We start from the raw sequence: 20,233 nt of genomic DNA on the forward strand, positions 1-20,233 counted from the left end.
AACTATTTTTTTTATTTTTCAAATTATATTAAAAATTGAATTTATTATTATAGCTATAAGATAATATCTTTAAATTTTTTGAATAATATTATATAGTTGAGTTTTGAATTTTACTTATATTATTAATGCCAAAAATTATATAATTCTACCAAAATTAAATTCAAAATAATTTATTATATATACACTTTATATATATTTAATTTAATGTAATTATTTCATTTTAAATTTTTTGACATCGTTATGATTTTAAAGTGCATTTAATGAAAATATTCTGATCAATATTAATATTTAATATACAAGAAATCATTTTTATAAATATTTTAACTTATTTTTGAAATTCTAACTAAAATTTATTTACATTTTAAAATAAAGTTTCTATTTTACCCCTTATTATTTTTTATTTTAATTATAATCTGCAAAAGGGTGCATACTGAATTAGTAAGTTGAAGTTGAGGGGTGCAAGTTGTATTTCCGAAAGTTCTGGAACAAAATTATTTTTTCAACTTTGTTTGAGGGTGCAAAGTGCATTTAACTCAAAGAAGAACTATCCTCATACTAGAGGGGTCATCAAGGATGAATATCAATGATTCAACAACTAAGGAAGAAGTATTGAAAAAGAGTTATAATGATAATCAACAAGGATAGGGGTGTCTGATATCAAGTGTAGTACATGGTGTACATCCAGTTACAAAGTTTGGATATGGAAATAAAGGATAGTTATCAAACAAATGTAGTTCAAGGAATTTGAATTATAAGCAATGGTCAATATAGGGAATTATTGAAGCAATACTAGAAATCAAGTTCGAGGTATTCAAGAGAATTAATAATCAAGGCAAAGGTATTCAAGTTAATGAAGAATTCATGTTACTCAAGACATTTCACAAGGGAATTCATAAAGGTTCTCTTAGGGTCTACGAGATCATAGGGTGACAAAGGAAATATGCAATGCAGTCGGGTATGAATCAATCAAGTGGTTGTAAACGGTCGAACATGATTCAATAACAAGTTATCACAAGTATCAATATTAGGGTTTCTCATAAATCAATAACAGGTTTATCTCAAGTATAAAAAAAGAATCACTACTTTATCATGGCATTAGCAATATCAATTCATAAGACAAGGCAGAGTTACTTGCCTTAAATCGCTTTCCTGCTTTACTGAAATTGAAATTAATCTACTGAAGCTGAACTACTGCCACCTAAGTTTCATTTCCCTTTTCTATCCTGAATGCCTCCACTATTTGAACCTACAATCCTGAATGCCTCCGCTATCTGAATCTACAATCCAAAACATAATGCCTAATTAGATACTTATTTGCACTCGACGTTCCCTAAATGTCTAACGATTATCCCAACTCGTATTAAAGCGTAACTTATATACACGAGTATAATCACAGAATATTCATATAGCACTTAGTAGTATATACTTATATACTTAACTCGTATATTCAAGCATAATCATAGAGTACTCATATAACACTTAGCGAGTATATACTTGTATACTTAAATCTATATCTTAACAAAACAATCACGATCTAAATTACTCGACAACCAAATAACTATTCCTTCATTTTTAACTATAAAATTCGAACCAAAACAAATGGTACCAAGCCAAGAAATTAACATGCAACCACTTAACTTGACATGCAACTAACTAAACATCTTTTAAACACCAAATCAATCTTACACAAACCATATAATTAGACTCTAAAATCAAATTGACCAAACAACTTGAATCAACCCTTTTTAATACCATATACCATTCGGCCTTTTCAATAAAACACAAATAATTTATCAAATATCGACATCCAAGGTTCCATTTACAATTTAAACCTATTTTGATCCATTCCAAACAAGAAGACATCTTGAAATCATTTCCTTTAAATCAAAAACCGAACCAAAACATTATTTTTGAACAAAATCTTAACATGCATAAATCCAATCATTTATTCCTTTGAAAACCGAATGAAATCCATGTTTTTAATAATCAAAACTTAACTTATTCATACTTATCTCCTCACATATCCAATATAAACCAAATTCTATTTATAAATTAAATAATAACCTAATTAACAACAAAACAACTTATAGAATCGATATGCAATCAATCAACTCAACATGCAATACTCTAAATCATAAATCCAACTTAATTAAACCCATGATCTAATCATTTAACCCATCTTTTTCCCGAACCAAACAAAATATAACTTGATTACACTTAGGACTTTACATGCATGCAAGGAAACCAACTCAAAAACAAAGGTTTATATATATATATATATATATCATCATCATCAAAACCAATCGAATATCAAAACCCTTTTGCAAAACTCATTCATTTGAACCAAAAATCAAATCTTTGAACCAAAACCCTTTATAAAATTTGAATCAAAATCAAAACCCACCTTTTTAATAGCAAAAGTCGAACTTATCTCCAAAACAAACCAATAAAATCACATAACTTATGTTCTATACTCTCTCTTAAGGTCATACACTAAGAAGTTATATTTTCGTAGATATAACCAAGAGATGTTGATGCAAAAACCTCCCTAAACACTTACATGCAAAGAGTATATGGATAGAGAATTGAAAAGGATGAAGATAAATGGCAAGATCTTTGAATTATAAGTAGATTTTGGTGTTGCATGTCGGATAGAGAAAGAGAGAGAGAGTTCGAGTGAGAGAGAAAAGAAGAGAGGGAGAGAGCTGAGAGAGAGAGGAAGGAGAGAGGGGAGAGAAGGAAAAGAAATGAAATGAGTGAAGTGGTGAGTGAACTGACAAGATTTTAAATAGATTCTTTCATGTGCAAAGTTAGTGGATTTTGGAATTTACCAATCTATCCTTCTCCTACTACTAGCACAAAATGCATGCAAGGCTAGAGTGGTAATTTGGCTAAGTTGAAATGAGATAGTGGGGTGGTTAATGACACAACTACCCTTATCTTATATTGTGAGTGGAAATACAAGCAAGGGCAATTAGGTAATCTAATAATTATTAATCTAATTAATTATAAAAAATACATTATATAAATAAAACCATAAATCTATAAATTACAAGAGTGACATCATAAAATAGCTTAGAATTTTAGGAATTTAATAAAATCAAATTCGAAATTTATAAATAAAATAATTTTAAAACTATTTTTCTTAAAGAATAAAAATGCATTTATAACCTATATAAATAATAATTAATGCACTCATTATTTTCTAAAATTCCAGATAATATCATACAAGCATATAATCACATAATCATGCACCTTAACATAGATTTACATATCTCATATCGTAATAAAATATAGTTAATCATAAAATTTTCCTTTTTACTAATATTCATTCTTCGCGTAACGGGTCACGTCCTGACTGACGGCCCGACGCTAAGCGTTTTCAACTACGCTTCATAATCATTCTCTTTATACCGGCTGACACGTCAAACTGGAATATAATATTTTTTAAAATATTTCCATTCTCATATAATAACACATAATTCACATAATTACACTTTACTCGTATAATTAATTCGTGAAAATTCCCAGTCGTTACAACATACATGGAAATAACAATAATACTATATATATTAATTCAATATAATTTTTTTAATTTAAATACCTCTAAATGAAAAATCAAATTATATCTTTAATATATAATATGCATAATGAGAATTTTATCTAAATTTTTTATAGTTATAGTTCATGTATTTGATCTTTTTATAAATATATGTAAATATGTATAATAATTATCAAATCACATCATATAAAAGATTTTGAAAGAACAAATTCCGTATTTTAAAAGTTGCAATTCAATTTATATATACACGCACAAACAACGCAATAAACAATCGCACGGGTTCCAAGCCACTAGAAAAATTAATGGAAAAAAACAATCATGGATGTATCTTATATATACACGCACAAACAACGCAATAAAAAAAACTAAATCTGGAAATTTAAGAACTTTGGGGGACTATCGTTAGGCTCAAGCCCAAAGGGGAGAACTAAAATCCAAGGCCTCAGGAATGTCACTCAGGCCCAAGGCTCATAATGCTCACCTTAAATACAGCTCACTCACTATGGAATAGAGGGTTGGGTAATTAGAGCAGGAATAGAGATCTCCAGGACCAACATATTATTTAAGTTTTCTTTTAGAAGGCATGATGAAACCAAGGAGAAACATTCCAATAAGTGTATATGTTTAGAAGGGGAAAAAGCCCTTCCTAACAAAATAAGAGACTAATCCACTTAAGCGACAAGAAGCCCAGTTGGAAGACTCAAGCCCGTGAAACACAAAACCTTAATACATAAGTACATATAAGGTAAGGTGCATAAACATAAGAGTTAACATTTTTAGGCGGAGCAAGAAATTAAGATGCAGATCTTCGTGAAAACACTGACGGGGAAGACCATAACCCTTGAAGTTGAGTCTAGCGATACCATTGACAATGTCAAGGCTAACTATATTTCGTTTGGAGTAACCTTTTCTCTTAGATTTCTCCTTTGGCTTCTCTTCAATTCTAAGTACAATAGGTCTTGTCTTTGATCCTTTTCTCTTGCTTCTTTGCTCCATCTCCAGTTCATGAGTCTTCAGTATACCTAGATCTCATCTAGAGGTGTTTTATCAAGTTCATAATCATCCCTTATTGATATGACCTTAAAGTCCCACATTTTATGGAGTGCAAGTAGAAACTTCAAGTTTGAGTCCTCTAAATCATGTTCTTTGTTGACAAGAGATAATTCATTCAATAGTTTTTGAAATCTGTCATAGATCTCAGTTAAGGACTCATTATCTCTTGAGTCAAAGTGATCATATTCTTGAGTAAGTATTGTCCTCCTTTTCTTCTTGACAACAGTGGTACCTTGACACTTTACTTTTAAAGCAACCCAAATTTCCTTTGTTGTTTTACATTCAATAACCCTATTGGATATAACACTCTCAAGACTGTTATGCAAAATGTGTCTGACTTTTGCATCCTTCATGATTGATGATATATCCTCGGGAGTATAATCCTTCTTATCTTTATCAACCATCTTTTCTTGTTCTCCTGCAATAGCAACAACTACCTTCATTGGTCTATAAGGACCATCATAAATCCTTCTTAGATATTCAGGATCTGTAGCTTCCAAGCACATGGCCATCCTAACTTTTTAGATTGGATATTCATGTATCTTTAGGATTGGAACCTTGATAGCTTCATACCTACTCATATTACTGCTAATATGTGATGTGGTTGGGGGTGGTGGTAGATTTCGTGGAGCTTCTTTTTCTACCATTAAAGATTGATTTTCAGATCTTAAATTGTCTGTATATCAACTGCAAGCTGTGATACCAATTATTAGGTCCGTTATTAATTGTAGAGGGGGGGTGAATACAGTTTATGCAAACAATTCGATAAAGTTTTAACAGAATCAACAATTTTTTTATTAATCTGATAAAAACTGTTACACAAGTACTCTCTCAAGAGATGAACAATTATCCTTGAGAGCTGCTTATACGAAAGATATAGCAATTCGTAACAACACATATAGTGTAAACCTAATATGTGCTTATATAGTGCACAGTTACACAATCAGAAAGGAATCCTGTTCTATTAAAATAAGGAAACCTAATACATATCCATGCATTATTGCTTCTGATATAAAGTCCTTCACCGCCTTAAATTCTGCAATCCTTTTCCTTCTCGAATATCTACTGAAGTGACTAAGTCCTGATGACATCAACTATCGATCATCAAGTACTGATAGCCAAGTACTGAAGATGTCACCTTCAGTAAATCCTGAAATTATTTCCTGATAGTTTATCTCCTGATATCATCAATCATATCTAACAGAATAAAAGGTCCATTCTTCATAATCTAGATGTACATAGGGCTGGCCATACTTAGAAACGACATCATCGTTTTCTTCCATAATGTGTAGTTGATTTTATCAAAGGCTGGTATCTTGATATTGCTTATCTTTTATTTATTCATTCTTCCAAGATCTTGATCTATTTACTTTCAGATTTTTCTCTGATACCACTTGTTAGATATTGAATATAACATAGGGGGTGAATGTTATTGGATATTTTAAAGCCTTTTTAAATTTGTTTGGTTGTTTGAACAAAGTAGATAAGAGATGCAGCTATATTATGTTAGTAGAAATAAAACAGTAAACACAATATTTCAAAACTCACTTAATTTTATATTAAAATTAAGTTAGGTCTTGCTACAAATCCTGAGTTTTTTGTAAGTAAAGAACTCAGCTTCTATCTTGAGAGAATACAAGAGATATGAATCTGTTTGTTACATGTGAACTAAGGACCCATGCATGCTTTAAGGTTACATATAAGTAGTACAGATTTACAAAACTTGCATTAAAAAGACCTAAACTAATTTCTAAAGTAACCTTTTTCTATTTCAATTTTTGCCTTAGCAAATTTGTGCTGAATCTTGTAGGTATGTGACCACCCTTTGTCCAGTTAACCTTGGCCTTTGACCGTGTATTTTTAAGCTACTTTTGTAGACTTTCCAATCCAATGAAAGGATTGTTTGTTGACTGATAATCTTGAATATTTAACTTGTTTGCATTCTGTATTTGAAAAGCATATCGAGATCTCCAATTTGTTCTATAGGGAAGTGACATCTTGATAAGTATAATGACTTATCGAGATCTCTAAGTTCTCTATAGGTATATTTGACTTGTCGAGGTCTCTTGATATTTGCATGCTAAATGACTTGTCGATATGTCTGAGATCTCTACATGTAGAATTGACTTGTCGATATCTCAGAGATCTCTATATACATTTTGACTTGTCGATATCTTTGAGATCTCTAATGATAATTTGACTTGTCGATATATCCAATCTTCGCATCTTCATTTTGACTTGTCGATATCTCTAATCTCCATATCTTCATTTGAATTGTCGATATCTCTGAGTCTTCTCTGTAAGCCATTTTGGACTTCTCGATAAGTCATTCTGGAGTTCTCGAATGAATTCTCTATATTGCTTAATCTGTGACTTGTTGATATCTTGACTTAGAACATTTTTCATAAAACAGATTTATTCAACTCCAAGCTTATGTATAATTTCTCTGCGGCATGATCTAACTTGATCTTCTTCCAGAATTTATTCCTTATGCTTGAACTATTTACTGAAAAATACCCCAGTCTAATCTTCTAACCATTTTTACAGCCTCAAGTGATACAATACAAAATATAAAGTTGATTATCAAACAACTAAATCTTAGTGCTGTCAAATTGGCTTAGTCTTGTTATTGTATAGGCATTTATTGCACAACACATACTATTCACTTGAGTTAAAATATAATTAGTTAAATTTGATCAGTATAATGGGTCTCGGGATAAAAAAAATTAAAATAAAACTAATGTGATTTGTATACTATTGAACCGAGATAAAAATTATAGTTTAAATTAAAAAATAATTATATTTCGTAAACATACATGGAAATAACAATAATACTATATATTTTAATTCAATATATATTTTTTAAATTTAAATACCTCTAAATGAAAAATCAAATTATATCTTTAATATATAATATGCATAATGAGAATTTTATCTAAATTTTTGATAGTTATAGTTCATGTATTTGATCTTTTTATAAATATATGTAAATATGTATAATAATTATCAAATCATATCATATAAAAGATTTTGAAAGAACAAATTCCGCATTTTAAAAGTTACAATTCAATTTATATATAAAAATTATGTAATATTTAAAAAAATTCATACATCGTACGGGTTCCAAACTAGTAGAAAAATTAATGGAAAAAAACAATCATGGATGTATCTTATAGAGTAAAGTTCTATGGAGTCCACCTTTAATTGGAGTCCTCGGAGTCCATATATGTTCTGCAAGTAAAATATAGCTTAAAATATTGCAAAACATATTATTTTTCGACAAACATCACTATTCTATCAAAAATCTTGTAGATTGCATACATTTTACAAGTAGAACATTGCAAAAATATATATTCTACAAAACATGTTTAGTTTGCAGAACATAAATGTTCATGTTGCAGAACATATTGCAGAACATACATATTGTACCGTAAATATATGAGATTTGCATGATTTTGTTGAAGTTATGTTATTTGTGTAACATGTTTTGCAAAATAACACGTTTTACAATATATTTTATTTGCAGAACGTAGATGGACTCCGAGGACTCCGATAAAAAGGTGGACTCCATAGAACTCAGCCCGTATCTTATATATACATGCACAAACAACGCAATAAGAAAAAACTAAATCTGGAATTTTAGACTATTGTTAGGATCAAGCCCAAAGGGGAGAACTGAAATCCAAGGCCTCAGGAATGTTACTCAGGCCCAAGGCCCATAATGCTCACCTTAAATACAGCTCACTCACTGTGGAACTGAGGGTTGGGTAATTAGAGCAGGAATTGAGATCTCCATTCCAATAAGTGGGATATGTTTAGAAGGGGAAAAAGCCCTTCCTAACAAAATAAGGGACTAATCCACTTAAGCGACAAGAAGCCCAGTTGGAAAACCCAAGCCCGTGAAACACAAAACCCTAATACGTAAGTACATATAAGGTGCATAAACATAAGAGTTAACAAGAAAACAAAATGCAGATCTTCGTGAAAACACTGACGGGGAAGACCATAACCCTTGAAGTTGAGTCTAGCGATACCATTGACAATGTCAAGGCTAAAATTCAGGACAAAGAAGGTACCTTTACTTACTACAACCCCTATTACAATCCCTTTATATTCATTTGTTTGTTATTACCTTTTATTTACAATTCATTGTGATATGAAATGAAAATAATCCAGGTATTCCCCCGGATCAGCAAAGATTGATCTTTGCGGGAAAGCAACTTGAAGATGGTCGCACTCTTGCTGACTACAATATCCAGAAAGGTTTTTTCTTATTCATTTTTCAGACAAATTGAAATTAATTAGCTAGATTGAATTGTTTTATTTGGATTAGCTACCATGTGTATAAAATTGAATGCTTTGTATTTGATGAATCATTTTTCGGGAGTTGTTTGGGATTATTTTGTTTTGCTATTCTTGTTAGGTTTATATATTATGTTTTTTGACAAATTTGTGTTTTATGAATAAATGATACTGTAATATGTTTTGTATTGTTTGGGTGTTTATGTTGTTTTTTTTTCTAAGTGAGTGTTTATTTTATTCGATTTGTTATATTCAGAATCGACCTTGCATCTTGTTTTGAGGCTTCGTGGAGGAATCATTGAGCCTTCTTTGATGGCTTTGGCACGAAAGTACAATCAGGAGAAGATGATTTGCCGCAAGTATGTTTTTTAGTTTTTTGTTAAGTGTATTAATATTATGTTATCTCTATTTGACATTTTCTTGGGTGAATTACTGATTGCAAATGAAAAAATATTGACTTTATTTTGATGTCTGATTTTGTTTGACAATGAACAGTCAAGTACTACTTGCTTTATAACTAGCTTTATATGAAGTAAGAATGTAGTGCTACATGCCCATACATAATTCTTAGATACTACTTCAAATCATATTTGTTTGCTACAAACAAATGTTGCAATTCCAATTTTATAAAATGTAATAGAATATTCATGGCATTTAGAGCCTAGAAGTAGAAATCCTGGGGTATGAGATATTTGTTTTATCTTAGTTGTTACTAATTGTATATTACAGAAAATAGTTGTAATTCCAATTTCCGAGAAAGTAGTTTGCAATAAAAATGTCAACTACACAACTTTACGAATTGCTACTTCATAGGAAGTTGAAATTCCTGATATTTTTATGTCAACTAAACCAGCATAAACATGACTGTTTTTAAAACAGAAGTGAAAATAAGATATAATTTTTCATGGTTTAATACACGAGTTTATTCTTGTTATCATTTTTATTTCGTTTATTAAACTTTTGAAAGCTGTCCCGTGTTGAAAAACTATGTGATGCATTTCAGATTGCATTTTCTGTCATTCAATCCCTCAGCAACACCGGCTTCCAGCTTTTGAATACTTGTTCTGCTGCAGACTTAAAAAAGTTTAATTACTTCAATATGCTCACATTTTTCCTCCTCTCAACAACCCTTGTTTTTTAAAGATTCTATTAAATCTATTTATCAGTTATTCCAATTACTACATATGTATGTATACCTGTTGTAGTTATGTTCCTAATTTTACTAGCTTATGTACTAGTGGTCCTATGTCATTTGTCCTGAAAAGTTGTATGCTTTGTCATCAAATGGTATTCAGTATTCTCGTGTTTAGGTCAACGAGTAATGAAGTTCATTTATTGCAAGTGCCTTGTAGAAATGTAGTGGAAATGTCGTGTAACCTACACAACCGTGGCTCTGAATTAATTATGGTTTTTATTCTATACTGCAACTTTTTTGCATGATCATGTCATACTGTATTGGAGCTAGCAGCTAATGTGTTGTGTTGCATTGGTTTGTCAGGTGTTATGCTCGCCTTCATCCTCGTGCAGTGAACTGCAGAAAGAAAAAGTGTGGCCACAGCAACCAGGTGATTTTGTAATTTTTTTGGCTTGTTTTATAGTATTTATTTAATTTTTTTTACACACTTTCAACTTTTGGTTGTATTCTTTTCCAGTTGAGGCCAAAGAAGAAGATCAAGTAAACATAATATCAAGCGACTGTTCTTGTTTTATCTTGGGAAGTGTCTTTGTTGAAGTGAATTCTCTTTAGTTTTAAAATTTAATATTCTGTAGTAGTAATTTATTAAGTTTTGAATATTGAGACGTCAGGGCTGTTCGACAGTTTATGCACTGCTTTTGAAATTGATTTTTTCTCAATATGCATTTGTTAAATTGCGATATGTTCTATATGTATTGGTTTAATATTTACAGATATTATACTCTTAAAGTGCAAGAGCTGAAGTTCTGTTAATTCCCTCGTAATCTAGTTGACAAACTGAAATTTTCACAGTACTTTCTACCTAATCGAATATGTGAATGTTAGAAAGTATGTTTAGGACTTTGCAGGATACTTGGTTTTTCCTCTTTTAACTATAATGTTCTTGCATCCATTGTTGGTCAATTATCTCAGTGTGTTCTCTTTTTCACATTCATACATTATGATTAAGGACTTTGTGAATTGAGATTTTTTTGAAGTAGGTTCTTTTCTCTGAACTTGAATACTGTTGAAGAAACTAATTGTGGTTCAAACTTCAAAGTGTCACAGCTAAATAAAATTAATCCCTTTAAAAGTAGTACCGTTCAGTACTTGGAACAAGTTGCAAGTTTCTTAATAGATGATAAGCAGTAGGTAAACATTTTCTGGATTTCTGAGAAAGGGCAAAATGTAGTCTGTTTCTACACATTGAATAGTAAAAATGCTAATAGCGCATTCCTTTCATCTTTAAGCCTATATAGAGCTTTCGTCTATACCATGATCAACCAGAGCATGTAGATAATTTCTTTAGTTAACCCAATATGAGTACAATGCTTGAACTTGCATGTTTGGGAAAAAAACAATCTACTACTACTTTCGAGGTCACCCCTTTGTAAATGGTATGTTTCCTCCCTTAGCTAAATTATACACACATGATAGATATAATGTAAAAACTAAAATTTGCACTACTCCAACCCAACCACAATAGTATTATCAATACTATATTATAATAGCCGGAATAGAGATAATTTGGTTCAACGGTTTGGTTCAACGATAATTCCCTAATTTTGATTATTACAAAAATAGATAAATAGTGTTAAATATCTAATAAACTACTAAATTATTAAACTACTATTAAATATAGTATACTTATACTACTAAATTACGAATACAACTTATCCTATTATTAAAAGATATAAATAATAGTGTTATATATCTGTCAAACTACTAAATTGTTAAACTATTAGAAATAGTCTATTTATTCTACTAAATTACGACCACATGTTATTCTATTATTTTTATTATAAATTTATAATCATTATATATTTATATAAATATTTTAAAAATATAATATAACTGGATAAATAAAAATTTAAATTATTAATGGGAACCCGTGCATCGCAAGGGATTTAATAGCCGGAATAGAGATAATTTGGTTCAACGATAATTTCCTAATTTTGATTATTATAAAAATAGATAAATAGTGTTATATATCTAATATACTACTAAATTATTAAACTACTACTAAATATAGTATACTTATCCTACTAAATTGCGAATACAACTTATCATATTATTAAAAAAAAGATATAAATAATAGTGTTACATATCTGCTAAACTACTAAATTGTTAAACTAATAGAAATAGTCTATTTATTCTACTAAATTACGACCACATGTTATTCTATTATTTTTATTATAAATTTATAATCATTATATATTTATATAAATATTTTAAAAATATAATATAATTTGATAAATAAAAATTTAAAATATTAATGAAAACCCGTGCATCGCACGAGATTTATGCTAGTAGGTAATAACACCGGAGCATGCACAATTCTCCTTAGATAATTTTTTTAAATATTCATTATAGCCAAATAATTTAGCCAACGAATTGAGCTATTAGCAATTTAGCTTGGGAGATGCTCTTTAAGACTTGTGAGCAGTGTTTCAAAAAGCGTGTTCCAAAAAGCGGGAATCGGAATTATTCGGTGGAGGGACCTTTCAGTGATTAATCAGATAATCGGTAATTAATTAGATTGATTAATCGGAGCATTAATCGTAAAAAATTTATTTAATAAATAATAAAAAATAAATCTATTTAAATGTCATTAACCTTTTATAAAATTTACAAAAATAAAATCACATATCATTAATTCAGTGATGTTTTAATAGTAAGATTTATAAAAAAAAACTCCTACTTTTGGAATCTTGTAAAAAATAGTATTGGAGATATTTTATTGTTTATTATGATTCAAACTTTTTAATTATTTGTATTTGTTTTTTTAAATGTTTGTATTTTTTGGTGTTTATTTTGTTTGTGCTAGAAATAATGTTGTTTATTAGTGTTTTTATTTTACATTTTAAGTAGTATTAGAAATAAATATTGAACAGGTTATTATATAACTGTTAAAACGAATAGGGAAATATTTAGCAAAATAAAAAAAAAGGAACAGGGAAATGAAAGAAATTGGACAAAAACGGCAGATGAAAATCCGTTTTAGTTGTTTAATAAAAAAACAAAACGGTATTTCATAAAATGTTTTCAGTGTTTTGTAAAAACTTAACCCTAACGGCTAATCGTCTAGCGTTTAAGTGTTATTTTAAAAAATAAAAAATACAAAACGTGCTTTCGTGTACCGTTTTAACATTTTTAAAAAAAAAATTAAAAAAGACCCTAACGCTTCTTTATGAACCGTTTTGGTTTAAATAAACAAAACGATACTTCGTCTTCCGTTTTCACTATTTTAAAACCAAAGCAGTAAAACGTTTTTTTATAAAACGTTTTGCCGCTATAAAAAACAAATGAAGTAAAACGTTTTTTAAAAACCCGTTTATTTGTTCAAAAGGATAACGCCTCTTCGTGTGCCGTTTTAAAAATTAAATAATGTAAAACGTCACTTCGTGTTCCGTTTTACAGTCATTTAAAAAATAAACAATATTTTAATAGTATTTAGATTTTTTTAAAAAAAACACCAAAACGGAAGACGAAGTTCCATTTAACCTTAAAAAAATGTAAAATGGAACACGATGTTCTGTTAAGAGGTGACATATAGGGCCATCTTTTTTGAAAATGACAATTTGAGTCATTTTTTATGTCAAAGTAACATATAGAGCCACCACCCTTTAGAGAGATATCGAATTTGAACTAGCTAGCAACAAGACAATAAAGTTCTGGCCTCTATCCCTTCTTATCTCCTCCCTGTTATTCGCAAGAAAGAAACACCTCTCTTCCTTTTGAAACATATTCTCCATGGATACTTTGCCAAGCTCAGTATCCTCCTTACAAGTCCCTAATTATACTTTAGTCCATAGAAAATCCAGTGATTTCTCTCGTTTTAAGCCAACTCACGCTACTACTTCATCTCATCAAAACCTTACTTCTGTTAATAGTATTCCGAACTCCTTGGTCTCATCAATCAAACCATCTTCTTTGCCGCAGAAAGCATCATCCATACTAACCAAAAATAATTTATCTTATCTTCAGTTACCTCAACCCTCCTCCTCATCACCACCCAAACAAGCTCCGTTTGTTCACCGGGATGCTGCTACAGGCTATGCAGCAGCTCTCATCGATATAGCTCAATGCAGTAACCGACTGAGCTCAATGCAAAAAGACGTAAAAAGGTTCTTGAAACTGCTTAGTAATCATCAGCTTCAGGGATTTATGACGGATCGTCGTGTGAAGCAAAGAGAGAAAGGGCAAGTAGTGAAGGAGATAGCAGAGAAAGGAAAGTTTGATAAGCATTTGGTTGTGCTAATGAAGATGTTGGTTGACAAGTCTAAGCTTGGAATGGTGACTCAAGTTTTAGTGGAATTTCAAAGGATTTTTAAGGAGTTGAGCGACACAAGTAGGTTTTTAGTTCCATCATAGATAAGATCATTATTCAAGTTAAAAGGTGTCGAATCATATTGTTAGTTGACTTGCATTTCCAGAGAACTTGTACTTCAAATAACATTCTATTGCTTAATAAGGTATGGTGTCTGACAGTATATTACTGTTAATTGTGAAGGTAAATTAAGAAACTTGCACACGCACGCACTGTCTCTACTGAGATCGAACCCTCTTTTTTAATTTTAAGAGAAACAGAGTAGAGGGAATACTGTGTGATTCTGCTTGGGCCATAGCAAAGTCAGTATTTAGTTAAGGCAGAGAGGGAAGAACTCTTCAAGTTACATAACCCTAACTCAAGTCGTTATATAAGTGATGAAGTCGCACCCCACTGAAGAAATAACAAAAATATGAACACAAGTTTAATCTTATTTTAGTTAATCTAAATTGTTGAAATCGTTAGTCTATTCTTAGAACAGTGCTAAATCTTCCCCTAACAACATAATGTTTTAGGTATTAGGGTGATGGATACATTAACATGAAATTAGAACTTTGACTTGCTGGTTCAACTCCCTCCCCCCTTAATATTGTCACATTTTACAATAGATAAATTAATGCTTAAAAAAATGTATCGTGACAGATAAATTAATACACCAAAAACTGGCATCCGTGATTCACTATTCTATCTATAACTAGCTTTATTACCCGTACAAGGCACGGGTTAACTTCATTTATAAAAAATTTGCTATTTTTTGTGTACTTTTACGATATTTGCGTGTTGTTTCATATAATATTGTGTGGTTCATGTTAAAAAGACCGCTGTAACGACGAACATCCTTAAATTTATATTAAATTTATATTGTGTCGCGAATGTAAAGTTTAGTACCATTAAAAATAATGGTTTTCTATCAAGTCTCAATGATTTTTTTAACTGGAGATACCAAAAATATTATAATGTTTAGGTGTCATATTTATCAAAATATGGGGGCAAAATAGTAAATTTATTTGCATGGTCGAACTCGAACATCAAATTACTCGGCCCATAAGGTTCACGAGTCTTATCGAGCCGATATTATTTTTTAATAGAAATATATTTTTATCTAAATATTTAATATTTTATTAATATTTTATATATTTATTAGAATCAAATTCGAGCATAACATATCATATTTCGAGTTTTTGTCAATATTTGATGAAAATGATTCAAGTTTTCGAGCCGAACTTGAGGCTACTAGACTATTTACGACCCGAATTTGATGCTTGATTTAAGATTCAGGTGAAACCGAGCTCGTGCTCGAACCCGGACATTTTTAATCGAATTCAAGTCTGAAAGTTTTCGACTCGGCTTGGCTTGATTATACCCTTGGTTGTTGTAAAGTTGGTATTTCGAAGTGAGTTGATTACCCAAGTCTCAATATTTAATAAACTATTATTAAATGATAATATATTATCAATAAGTTAAAATATTAACATATATCAACAAGTTATTTATTTAATATTTATAAATTTTTTATAAATAAAAAAATAATTAAAATCACGTAGTTGTACATGCGTATAAAGTTAGTATATTGTAATGAGCTAATTACTTAAGTCTTAGAATAATTTTATTATATATCAATATTAGATTATATAGGTTTAGTCATCCAATATAGAGAAAAAAATATATAACTCGGTACTTGATGTTATCAAAATATAATCAAATGAACCTCTAGCTCAATCGATTAAAGTCAAATGTTTGGATATATGTGTCACAGGTTCAATTCTTCAAGCCAATAATATTTTTCCATATTTATTCAAATAAGGGCGCAAAATATTAATTTCAAATTATATGTTTTCCCTAAAAAATTTGAACCTATCGAACTTTTTACGACCTGAATTTCGAGTTTAAAATTTAAAGTTCGGTTGAACTCGAGTTCGTGCTCGAACCCGAATATTTTTTATCGAGTATGAGCCTGACAGTTTTCGACTCGACTCGGATTGATTATACCCTTAGTTGTTACACGAGTATAAAGTTAGTATCTCGATGTGAGTTAATTATCCGATTTTCGATAATTAATAAATTATTATATGGTAAGATATTATCAACAAGTTAATATGATAATATATTATCAACAAGAAGTTATTTATTGAATGTATAAATTAAAAAAAAAATTATAATCCCGTTATTTCACATGAGTGTAAAGTTATTATATTGTAATCAATTAATTAACCAAGTCTTAAAATAATTTTATTCTATATAAATATTGAATTATATAGGTTTAGTCACCCAAAATAAAGAAAGAAGTATGTAACTCAATACTCGATTTTATCAAAATTTAATCAAATGAGCTTCCAGCTCAATTGGTTCAAGTCATATGTTTATTATAAGTGTAGAGTTAGCATATTGAAATGAGTTATTCAATTAAGTCTCAAATCATTATATTTTATATAAATATTAAAAAATATATAAAATTTAATATAAGGCAAGACATCTCGTGTAAATAAGTAAGTTCTAACTCAATAATTAATGTAATAAAATTTTAACCAAAAATGTATCTACCTCAAGTGGTTGATGTGTTTAATTTGCAAATAGTTGGCATAGGTTCGATTCTTATCAGCAACAACTATTTTTAATATTTATTAAAATACATGGGCAAAACAATAAATTCTAATAAAATGTTTCCCCAAAACTTGATGCTGCAGATTATAAAGATAACAGATTTTATATAAATATTAGAATAAATATAAAATTTAATGTAAGATAAGACACCTCATGTAAATAATCGATAGATGTGAAAACCTATATAATTCTTAATATTACGCAAAACAGTAATTTCGAATAAAATCTTTTCCCAAAAACTTGTTGTTGCACTATTATAAAGATAATAGATAGATGGGCAACTCGAGCAAGGGACGGTATAGATCGTAAGGACTCTAGGATAAAAAAGTTAACAGGGAATTTTTCGTTTCTGCCCACTATTCATAAGTAATACTAGCATTCATAATTTTTTTGGAAAATGAAAAAAAAGAGACTGAATTAAAAATGAAGATCAAAGTTTATTATGTCCTTGACATAAATACCGGAAATTGATGGCTTCGTATTGTTACAAATACACCACAGTTTTAAAATAAAATATTGAAACGAACACTTCACTCATCTTGCAAAAAAAGGGAAAATTAATTTCAACGTTCCTGAATTACAGTATATGCAATTTTTTGTCGAGGTCCCTTAACTACAAATATAAATTTATTGATAATTCATTGATAATTCAACTTTTAAATTTTTCTTATCGTAGTCCACCCGTTAAACTTTAACTAACGTCATTAGTTTTCAATGACATGACATCTATAAAAAAAAATAAAAAATATGTTATTAGATGTGAAGAATATTGAAGTTCCGGAGAATCGAAAATAATTTTGAAGATAATTCTAATGTCCAAAATCTAAACTTGATTAACCAAATTACTTATTTTCCAATTCACTATCCATCTACACCATCAAAATTCGGTTCGGGTAATATTCAAATTTTGACTTGAATATTGATTTTGATTCGAATAGCTTTTTCATGATTTTAATGATGTAGATTGATAGATCGTGCGATTATGAGCATGTTCACATAATTTTCGTGATTTTTAGTGTTCGAATTAGCCTCATCGGAAAATTCTTGTGTCGTCGGTGTTCTTCGTTTCTCCGACATGATTTGATGTTATTAAGGAGTATAAATTAGCCTAATAGACTCGGTTGATGTTGTTTATAACTATGTATGAAGTTAATTAAATTTTTGGGTCGATTTTGGTATATCAGAAAATTCGAACTTACCGGATTTTGTTGTGTGTTGGCCGAAATTTAGAGCTTTGCTGGGCGGAAACCAGTCCAGATTCCGATGGGGTGTTCTTGACTTTTCCGGAGAAATTCTTCACCAAGAAATCGTTTGATTTTCAAAACTCAATTTTAAATTTTAAAAACTGATTTTGACCAAAAAACTAATAGCGTTACTTAAAAGTTTAAAGGAAAGACCGCATTGACAAAAAATCGAAAATTGAATACTTATAAATTTATATTTATTTTTCACAGACCTACACAAAAAAGTGTCTATAGTTCAGGGATGTTGGAATTAATTTTTCCCAAAAAAATATCCATCAAATAAAATATGTTATTATTGTAATAAACCAGCTTCTATATTAAGAGAGCTGCTCCTATTTTAGCAAAGAGAGCATTGATAGAATTGATGAGCTGAGAATGTATGCTCGGTGCATTTTGTTTCTTACGAAATATGGCTATTTATAGCCAAAGGAGGGAACAAGTACATTAAAGAAATGCGAGTTTTCTAGTCCTACATGTAACTTTACTATTTAACCTTTGAATATAACAATCAATTTATAACACTCCACTTTGATTGTTATTATATGATGAATCATAGACTGCTCGTTAAAATCTTGTCAAAGAAAAATTTAGTGGAATAAAAACTTTGACAAAGAAAAAAGAATACAATCTCCTATTGGAAAAATTAATCATTCTATGAATTTTATTATAACGAATTCTTGAATCATCGCATTTCAGTGTTATGTCGTAACTTCACAAATGTTGCATTCGGTAATAATTTCGTGAATAAATCAGCAAGGTTTTCATATGATTGAATTTGTTGTACATCGATTTCACCATTCTTTTGAAACTCACAAGTGTAGAAGAAATTTGGTGAAATATGCTTCGTTTTGTCTACCTTAATATATCCTTTCTTGAGTTGATCAATGCATGCGGTGTTATCATCAAATATAACAATAGGGCTTCTTGTGATGTCCGGTAATTCACATGATTCTTGAATATTCTTGATGATAGACAGCAACCAAACACATTCTTTACCGGCTTCATGAATTGTAATTAGTTTTGAGTGATTTGTTGAGGTTTTCACTGTAGTTTGTTTCGTGGATTTTTGAGGAAATGGCTATACCGCAATAGGTAAATACATATCCAGTTTTTGATTTAACAAAATGAGGATCTGACAAATCCAGCGGGTGTATATCCAATCAACTGTGATGTCGAGCTTTTCAGGAAGAATAACCTAAATTATCCATGAAGATGATGGAATATATGCTTAATTCCATTCCAATGTCTGTCCATCGGAGCAGAGCTAAATCTAGCCAACAAATTTATAACAAATTCTATATCTGGTCTTGTATTATTCACAAGATACATAAGTGCGCCAATTGCACCAAGATATGAGATTTCAGGACCAAGAACTTTTTCATCATCTTCTCGTGATTGAAATGGATCTTTTCAAGTTTTAAAGATCTAACCACCATTGGAGTAGTCAACGAATGAGATTTATCCATGTAAAATTTGTTTAAAACCTTTTCTCTATATGTCGATCGGTGGAGTAAAATTCCTGATGACAAGTGCTCGACTTGTATACCAAAGCAAAAATTTTGTCCTTCCATGATCTTTCATTTCAAGTTATGTTTTTAATTTATGTTAGCTTCATCAACCTCTGTAGTTGGTCTACAAGATTTAAATCATCTACATATACAACAATGATCACAAAACCAGATTGCAATTTTTTTGATAAAAAACACATAAAAAATTTGATTACTAATATACCCATTCTTTTACAAATAATGACTAAGCCTGGTATGCCACATACGATCATATTGTTTCAATTCATATAGTGATCGTTGACGTTTAATGGAGTACATATGATGAGGTCTCTTGAACCCATCCATTTTTAACCCTTCTGGGATTTTCATAAAAATCTCACTATCAAGCGGTCCATATAGGTATACAGTAACGACGTCCATAAGACGTGTTTCCAAATTTTCCTTAGATGTCATACCTAA

General features: G+C 30.0%; 2 protein-coding genes across 2 annotated transcripts; both read left to right on the forward strand.

The window, feature by feature from the left end:
* The first annotated feature begins 8,529 nt into the window (after nt 1–8,529).
* LOC141670630 (ubiquitin-ribosomal protein eL40 fusion protein) lies at nt 8,530–10,841 on the forward strand. The gene is made up of 5 exons (XM_074476570.1): nt 8,530–8,687; nt 8,792–8,878; nt 9,174–9,276; nt 10,416–10,482; nt 10,570–10,841. Exons 1-5 carry the CDS (start codon nt 8,585–8,587, stop codon nt 10,594–10,596), a joined length of 387 nt encoding a protein of 128 aa, XP_074332671.1. The 5' UTR covers nt 8,530–8,584; the 3' UTR covers nt 10,597–10,841.
* A 3,003-nt stretch (nt 10,842–13,844) lies between these two features.
* LOC141674176 (ATP synthase delta chain, chloroplastic) lies at nt 13,845–14,465 on the forward strand. The gene has a single exon (XM_074480896.1). It carries the CDS (start codon nt 13,845–13,847, stop codon nt 14,463–14,465), a length of 621 nt encoding a protein of 206 aa, XP_074336997.1.
* Nucleotides 14,466–20,233: the final 5,768 nt, after the last annotated feature.

Source organism: Apium graveolens, chromosome 7, assembly GCF_009905375.1.
Source record: "Apium graveolens cultivar Ventura chromosome 7, ASM990537v1, whole genome shotgun sequence".
NCBI classification, from domain to species: domain Eukaryota; kingdom Viridiplantae; phylum Streptophyta; class Magnoliopsida; order Apiales; family Apiaceae; genus Apium; species Apium graveolens.